We start from the raw sequence: 8,924 nt of genomic DNA on the forward strand, positions 1-8,924 counted from the left end.
AAGACGCGGTTTTTCGAACTGATGCGACCTTATCCCTGTGACGCCCGCTTCGTGGTACCTTGTGAAAACCAGGCTCGGTCCGCCAACAACCGCCCTTTTTAGCATCGCGTAAGCCTCTCTGCCAGGGCAATAAAGGTCTGCGCCGCGCTCGATCGCTCCCCGGAGCAAATAATGCAAACTCACCCCTGGCAGGCTCACCGCGTCTTTCAGAATGTCGATTCCTCTCTCGGTGTAGAAGCTTTTCATCTTTTCGAGCGCCTCGAGGCCGGGCTCCACATCATGATTGTTGTAGTAGCGCAGCCAGTCTTTGAAGGTGCGCATGCCCTTTTCTTTGAACAGCCGCTGGCACCCCTCCCACTCTTCCCGCGTGAGAACGTAGCCGCCTTTCAGCTTCGAATTCATGCCTCGTATTCAGGGAACCCGGGGTAATCGAGCTTTTCGGGCGCGTCGAACCATTCGTAGGGGAACCAGGATTTCGCTGCCTCGCATCCTTAGGCTTTCACCCATTTGTCGTAGCTCGTCCCCGGGCCAAGGTAGTTTATGATATCGAGAAAACGGGCCCCCCAGGTGAGCAGGAACATGGTTTTGTTCCCCTTCTTGGCTACTTTGACTTTTTTGTTTACTTCGGCGAGAGTTCTGACGAAGTGGTTTTTGATCAGATTCAGGTCGTACGAGCCTGAGTTGAAGCTCACCACAGGGACCTGGTTGCAACATTCATTAATTTTTTGCTTCTGTTCTTTTGGCAGCAGGTGCATGTCTTTTGGCACAAACTCCGCTCTCACCTGGTCCTGGATATTTTTCTCGCGTCTCTCCAGATCTTTCAGGAACTTGCGGACCAGCTCCACGGGGTTTCTTTCGCAGATGTGGGTGGGCTCTCTTTTTTCAAGAGAGTCCCCGACGCTCACGGAGATCGGCACATGCGCGCTTTCTATCGTTAACGCGCCTGTCGGCTCTTTCCGATAATTTTTGTCGCCATACGCCTCGAAATCGTACAAGATCTCGTGCAGGTAAGTTTTCGTCTGCTTCCTCGGGAGTTCCCCTTTAAGAAACCCAACTTCGCAAGACCAGGCCTCGATAACTTTGTAACCGATCTTACGCAGAAATGCGGTACGTTTCACGGTGGCTTGGTACAGTTGTTCGGCTGTTTTACCGTTTGTTATGACCTCCTGTCGGTTTGGAGAACATTTTGGGCATCCGTGGAAGGGGCAGCCGTGGTATTGCCATACCGTCCTCGTTTCGTGGTGGTACCCGTCGACAGGAGAAGTCTTCATTTTCCCGCCTTCTCGAGGGAGCCATCTCTCGCCCCCGTGCCCGCACATCGCGTGGTGGATGTGAATCCCCCGTCTCTTCGCTTCCCGCTCCAGCCACAGCATCGCTTGTTTCGATGCTGAGCCTTTTGGGTACATCACTTTCTCGAAAGCTGTCTGTGGCGCTTCAACTTTTGTCCCCGGGCAAAAGATTGCCGTTTCTCCCGCGCTGCAGGTTTTATGGTGGCGGTGCAGATTCCAGGTTTTTGTGAATCTCTGGCCGCAATGGGTGCATGCATAAGTTTTCGCAAGCTTTGTGATGTCTTTTATCAAGAAAGCGTGTCCTTCGTAGACACCTATCGTCAAAATGTTTTTGAGTTTGGGGTTCGGGTTTGTTCTCAGATGCCATACCACTTCACCGCCAACCAAACGCTCAGGCTCGTAGACACGAATTCCAAGCCAAGATGCGACGGGCGAGCCCTCATTCAGATGGGCTTCCACCTTGTCGAGCTCGTCCAGAGACGTTTTTCTGAAGTTCGGTGGAATGGCCTTGAGTTTGAAGAAACTCTGGGCGATACTTCGGGCTTCTTTTGTGCAACGATCTGTGCGCGCCCCTCGGTGCACTGCGATGCTCCGCCATAGGTACAGGTTGTCGTTGTACGTGTCCAACGCCACCATCGCCCGGCTATGGGCAAGGTTGCGCAGCCAGTCAGGCAAAGGCCCTGTTCCGACCAAAGGCTGCCTGTCGAGCACAACCTTCACGTCAACGTTGAAAAAGGCTTCAAAAGCCCACTTCGTGCTGGGCCTTTCAACTCTTTCATTGTCGAGACGCTCTTCTTCCCGGTTGATAAGCCATTTTCCCGCATCTTCTAGTTTGTTATACCACTGCGAGCCCTTGGGATTCGAATAGTACACCATAACCGTTCCATCCTCAATGTTCCGCAACTGGTACGCGAAAACGTACCGAAGATAGAACGACGTGCTTACTCTTTCGCGTATCTTCGCCATAAAATCTGGCGTGAGGTTTCTTCCCAGACCTCTGATGAAGCGCCATCGATGAAACGCCGGCCTGTGTTCTCTTCCCCTTCTTTCTCTGCGTCATCGAATAGATCCAGAATCTCTCTCTGGTAATCTGTCGCTGTTCGAACTCTCCGCGCAGGGAAGGGGTCGTACTCCCTGAGAAGCGCTTGCACTCCTCTTTGCCTTCTTTGGCGTGGAGGGGCTCTTGGCTCGTAAGGCTTCGGAAGAAGCGGCTTTTGCAGACGCGCCTTCGTTTCTTGAGAAATTGGCTCATCCAGCACGTTCTGGACAACCTTTCTTACCGCTGGCGGGCTTTCTGCAAGAAGCTCATCGAAATAACGCAATACCTCGGGGTCTATTTTTGCGAGTTCTTCTTCCAGTCTTTCTTGAATGCTGGAAGACATGGTTCCTTGGAATCTAACACCGGTTACATTTCTCTAACTGGTGTGTTTCTTTCTTGCAGCTCGAGCAAAACAAGTTCAAACTGTTTTTTTGCTTTTTCTTGTTTGCGGTAAAGCCGCTGTTTTAGCGCGCCCCCGCCCCAGGGCTTGCAAAGACGGTAGTCACACAGCAGTCCGACTCCGCATACTCTGCATGGCTCTGGCGCTCGCATTCCTTTCTTCAGCTGGTAGTTGTGCTGGCCGCAATACGCCCCGTAACAGCGCTTTCCGCAGATTTCTTTCCGGCCCCGCTTCAGCCACCCGCACTTGTTTGGCGCTCGTTCCATCCCGGCTCTGGTGGTATAACACCCCGGACTCGCGCGTTTCTAATATGGAGCACTCCTTTGTTGTGGCCGCGGCCACCTCGCGTGGCGGGGCGCTGCGCAGGGATGCCTCTCTTGTGAGTAGTATACGGGGAGGCATTCAAATACTATTTCAAAGAGGGAGCCTCATTTCACTGTTCGCAGCCCCCAGGTTCAACCGGCCCGAGCCTGTGAGGGCCGGACTTGATGGTGGGAGCTGCGATAGGGTGAAATGAGGCTCCCTCTGCGAAATGGTAGTTGAATGCCTCCCCGTATACTACTCAACAAAATGCTAATACTGTTGATTAAACTTGCATAACATGTCAAATAAAGCTATTCACATGACAAGATCATGAATTTTTGTAGTTAAAATTATTGCCATTATCTTCTGAAAAACTGAGCCAGAATCAAGTTGTTAGTTTACCATTTAACTTCTTCTGAATGAGTTTCCAAGTTGATCATGCTTCAAGCATTATGTCCCCATCTTGGCCAACCAACATTTCTCCAAACTGCCCTTCAACAATCTTCCAGTAATTATCAGGATTCTGCATCTGTGACACAAAGAAGGGGAAAGTGGCATGTGCTTATTTTGATTGAAGCCAATGTACTTGATCTTGAAACTTCGTGTAGTTAATTTTCATTAACGTATTATATACAATCATACCTCTTGGTGCACACTGTTTGCCTCACAATCTGCGAAATTTGTACAAGACGTTCGGCAAAATCTATACCAGACGTTTCTGTAAGATCTGTACCAGACGCTTCTGCATCACACATCTGCACCTGTGATTGGACAACAGTGTTTATTTTTGGAAACCAGTCTACAGTTGACATATAGTCTGGTTTGTCAGAAAGTAACTTGACTATATATACCATTGCTAATTCGTGTCCACCTTGGTTTCCAGAAGTACATGTATGTTACATCTCTTTACAAACCTATTGAATGTTAACACTTAATTTATTGGCACAGAAATCAGGCAATTTCGATTTTTTTTTTTGTTACATGCAAAATAATAGTTCGAAACAATTTTCACACTTTTCAGGCGTTAAAAAAGAACTGCAACAAGTCGTAAATTATGACAGGATACAAATATTTGTTTGGAAAATAATTGTTGTTGAGAAACATGATAAATGTGAAAAATGAAAACATTTTCGCCAGCGTTCCTTAAGTACAGTATCATTAAAACTTGATACATATATTTCATAGTAAAACATACCTCGACGATTTCTTCTTCGAGTTGAGGCCAGTTTTTGAACCTTTTTGGGGCTTCATTTCTACACTTATTGCAACAGCGTGTCCCAGGTTTATACGACGAAGCACTGCTTCGGCCAACTTGGTCCAGAATTTGGTAGTACTGAGTGGGGACAGGATGAGCATGCAACCTACGCGAGTGTCCCCAACTTGACGGACATGAACATGTTTTGTCGTCTTCCCGACGAATTTTATCGAAATGTCGTTGACAAACCGACTCACATGGTTCAATTCCACCAGCTCTACAAACTTGCGAAGTTGGTGTCCTCAGAGCACCGCTACAGTCACACAAAAACTGCCTGGTTTTCGCCTTGGCGCAGAACATAACTTAAGTTGCCACTGACTTGCTTCTTGCGAGCGTAAACCCTCACGGCTTTCAACAACAACTTCACACCGTGTGCAAGTTCCGTTTAACTTTGGCACAATATATAATGTAAACCGAGAATTACCCAAGAACTGAGCCGAGTTTTAAGCCTAAGTTTCCATTGTGGGCTCTAAGTTTTGACTTTTTGTCGTTGTCGACAAGACTCACGGCGAAAACCATTTAAAAGTTGCCGGACAACTGTCACAGTGATATGTGTATCCCCGTGATATGTGTATCCCCGCACACATATCACTAGTGATATGTGTATCCACCGTGGGGATACATAAAATACTGATACTCGCTGTAAAGAGTAGGAGAAACCAGAAATTAATTCGCGCCCGATTGGGCAGCTTAGGATTTCTGGAGTTTGGTTGAGTTCCAACCGACTCGATTGTATATCTGACTAAAACTTCGAACAGCGGATAAACATATCACTAATTATTTCATGGCGCAGTGATCTGCGTAGTATCCCCTAAACACAGCCGTTATATTGGCTTTCTACCTAATCGAAAAAAGGGCCAATTATTGCCGAAATGTGCTGGCTGCCTACTCGCGACGACGTTTATACCAAGGTTGAGGTTTGCGGAGTTTCCAACTCGAATGTCTAAATATCTAAGCTGAAATCGCGTGCAGGGGATACACATATCACTAATTATTTCATGGCGCAGTAATATGTGTATCCCCATAGACACAACTGTTACAATATAGCGCATCAACCTTGTCAAAACTGCAGGCAATATTAGCACCCGACATTTTTACACGGCTTGGGTTTACTGGAGTTTGAAACTCGATTATTCCACAAAAAACGCGTGCACGCGTGCACGGGATAATTAACAATTATTCCATGAGCGCGCGTTGGATATGAGATGGTAAATAGCCACTGGCTATTTACCATCTCATATCCAACGCGCGCGGAGGCGGAGCTTGGCATATATTAATATTCTGCCGCGAAATTCAAAAGAGTTTCGCTCTATTGTTTTTCTAGTCTCCGAGGCGAACGAAGGCTGAAAGATCGTTACGAGTGTTCGAAAGTTGGCAGAATGACCACTTCGAAACATTATTTTCCGTTAAAACTTGGCATAAAGCTTCCTTTAACAACATACATTCAAAGCCGTATGATAACCGTTAAGAAGGGCACTTTGAAGGAGTAAAATTCTTCCTCCAAATATTTCCTCATATAATATTTTCCCTCAAATGGACCAAATTCAGGAAAAGAAAACGACTAAATCCACTTTTCGTAACATTTCAAAAAATGTCTCCTTTATTCCATCAATGTCTCATCTACAAAAGTCCTATGATAACCACTACGAAACACAAGTATGGAGCACGTAAACTCTAAACAAGTATGCGTAGTCGGCCATTTTCTGGTCATTTTCTTTATTGTTTAGCCATCGGCAGCCTAATTAATAATTAAATTTCGCGCGCACTCTACATTTAAGTCCCGGATATGTCGCGGCATTCTGCGCGATGCAACGAGGCCCGTAGGGCCGAGTTGGCTACAACCAATCTCATATCCAACAAGCGCGAATGGAATAATTGTTTTTTTAAATTCGGTGCGTTTGTATTCTTGGAAATATAGCTTAATTTTATTGGATTTTAATTTTACAAAACGACCGGAAGTCGATGTGACAAAAACAACAACAAGTGGGAAATCACATGACATGCGCGCCGTTTGTAAAATTACTTGAATGAAAAATTTGAGAGCGAAGCAAGCGAATTTGCTGAATGAAATTGCAATCAAGTAGAATTCAAGAAACGTCTATCAAATGAAGGAGATATAACCTTGGTCAGAAAGTTTGAAAAGCGTTCAAGTTCGAGTCATGGAGAAGAGCCAAATAATTGTGCACTTGCACATTGCCATTGTAATAATGCTGCCGAAAACGTTGATCGCCAGGTGACACAGACGTTGTGCCACAGTTATTCTCGACAAGATCTCTCTCAGGATTCCCTTGCTTTGAAAGCCTTGGCATTTCGAGCTGTTTGTGTGGAGCTCATTGTTGGTCAGTTTTAGAGTCAAGGGTGGAAACTATCTTAGCGTCAGATTCATCTTCAGAATCTCCGAGGCCACCCTGGTGGTTTTTCGTGGCTGGTAATGAACCGGGCTTACTTCGGTTCAGCTCAAAACACTCGACTCCTTGAGGTGTTTTTCGTAAGGACAGAATTGTTGGCGCTAGCTGTCGTTGATTCTCTCGTCGTCGTCGGCCAAAAAAGAGACTGAGATGAAACTAGGTCGTCCTCTGAAGCTGTGCGGGATTCTTGCTCTCGGCTGATCCGAGCTTGCTTAGTCGAACAGTTTCCTCGTCTGCTCATTGGAAACTGGTTTCTTATGGACTACGCCGGCAATTATGCCTGTTTACCTGCGGCCTTTTACAAATGCATATGCTCTAATAATTTATTTGCCTGGTCAGAGATAATTGAAAACGGTTTGTTGTGCGGCGGCGTGCGAAGGAAATGATCAACTGGCGGCTTTAATGGATTTAATCAATGAACTTTTGCAATACGTGTCATCTTTCTTCCTCGCAGACGAGTAAAAACACTTCAACTGAACATTCAGTTCTTCTTTTGACATTTCTTATATCGGTTTCCAAAATTTGGTGCCACCAGGACTAGCAAGCCATTCTGTTCAGGTAAAATTTGTTTTTGTTACATAATCTTCATGAATGCGTAAAATCTCGCCGGTCATATTTTAATTTTGCAACTTTAAGGGAAACTTAATGTAAACGTGCCGTTAAATAATCTTATCTCGAGCTTTGTGGCTTTTTTGTTGTTACTGGGACGGCATTGTCCATAATTCCCTGTATTTCCTGTGTAGATAGCTCACCGAACGTGCTTTTTTTCATCCATTTTTTTTTTCGACGAAACTTCGCTTCACGCGAAAAAGCTCATGCCGAGCGACATTTGCCGCTTTCATTTCCATATAAGGTCAAACGCAGGTATAATGGCTGGTAACCGAGATCCAGTGAACCAATCAGAAAGCTAGAATTGCATTATCCGAGGCTGAGAATTTAATAATTAACAATTATTCCATGAGCGCGCGTTGGATATGAGATGGTAAATAGCCACTAGCTATTTACTATCTCATATCCAACGCGCGCGGAGGCGGAGCTTGGATATCATATCACTGTGGCATTTTGTAGTTTTGTTAAGGTGTACCGCTGACCAGCAAAATACTGTATCGCGCCCTAAAAACGTATTTCCGCGGTGTCTCTGCGAAATGGCTTCCAAACCAAAGAAACGTAAAATCAATGGCGAAAGCTCCGTAGAAACTGAGGAGATACAATCATTTTTGAAGTAGAAGTCATGGTAAGTTTTCACGTTTATGCACCTTTGATTTGTTTGCGTGCATGTCACTGAATTACCAGAGAGACTTTCGAGCAATTTCGAGGAAGTAGTCTAGAAAAGGGACGTGGATGGAGCAAAATGAGTGACAACCCAAACAATGTGTCATTTCTTTGTTTCGAGTCGTGTTTGTTTAACAGTCACCGATTGTCCACTGAAGTCAAGATAACTCAACTCTCATCCTCTAGAATTTCTTACTCCCTTATTTCTCGTGGCTGTGAAAGCGATATCGGGAAGTTCATGAACATCTCGTACATAGAACGATACCCATTAAGCCAGAGAATCAACTTGATTCTAGCATTCGTTGATAATGCGAAATTGTGCAAAGGCACAGCATTGGAACATGGGGAAACTACAACCCTTCCTCATGCCACTGGCCAGTATGTTGATTTGACGGAAGGAACTGACATCAACAGTAGTGTGGGTGAAACAAGGGTTTTCTCCCATAACTGTAATATTATTACTGTCCAAGATGGCACTTGCTGTGCGAATTGCGGGAACATTAAACTTCTGGGTTCCCGAGCTAAACGCAGGAGGCTCGCAAGGGATTCCATTCACCCTCACACAAACAAGAGATATCTCTCCAAGAGTGAAGTTGTCCAACAACTTGCCAAAGAAAGGCAAGCACGACAAAACGCAGAGAAAAGGGAGCGATACTGGAGAGAGAAATTCAATTTACAGTGCCTGGAAATGGCTGAGGAAGATCACGATGATCTGCCTCAATTTTTTTTAAATACCGGTGACCAAAATGTCCCTACCGAGATGGCGTGTCTCTGGGAGCAACAAAAACGCCTTCTACAATGCAAAAGCAAAAACGGTTACCGGTGGCATCCAAAGTAAGGAAACAAATTTGTCATTGAATCAATTACAACAGCTCAATCTATTATAGACGACGGTTCAACCTCCTCATATAAGAAGATTATAAAGGCCCTTCTTTCACAACAAACTGGTGATCATTGT

General features: G+C 45.4%; 1 protein-coding gene across 1 annotated transcript in view; it reads left to right on the forward strand.

The window, feature by feature from the left end:
• Positions 1 to 4,420: 4,420 nt before the first annotated feature.
• Positions 4,421 to 8,924, forward strand: part of LOC149105211 (uncharacterized) — a 4,603-nt gene continuing 99 nt past the window's right edge. Inside the window, exons 1-2 of the mRNA XM_089272337.1 lie at positions 4,421 to 4,518; positions 7,988 to 8,924. The exon at positions 7,988 to 8,924 is cut by the window's right edge and continues 99 nt beyond it. Coding sequence (XP_089128463.1) covers positions 4,421 to 4,518; positions 7,988 to 8,804 — 915 coding nt within the window. The 3' untranslated portion in view covers positions 8,805 to 8,924. The remainder of the gene's footprint in view (positions 4,519 to 7,987) is intronic.

The sequence above is a fragment of the Orbicella faveolata genome, unplaced genomic scaffold (genome assembly GCF_042242905.1).
Source record: "Orbicella faveolata isolate gen_17 unplaced genomic scaffold, um_ofav_v1 contig_34, whole genome shotgun sequence".
Lineage (NCBI taxonomy): Eukaryota > Metazoa > Cnidaria > Anthozoa > Scleractinia > Merulinidae > Orbicella > Orbicella faveolata.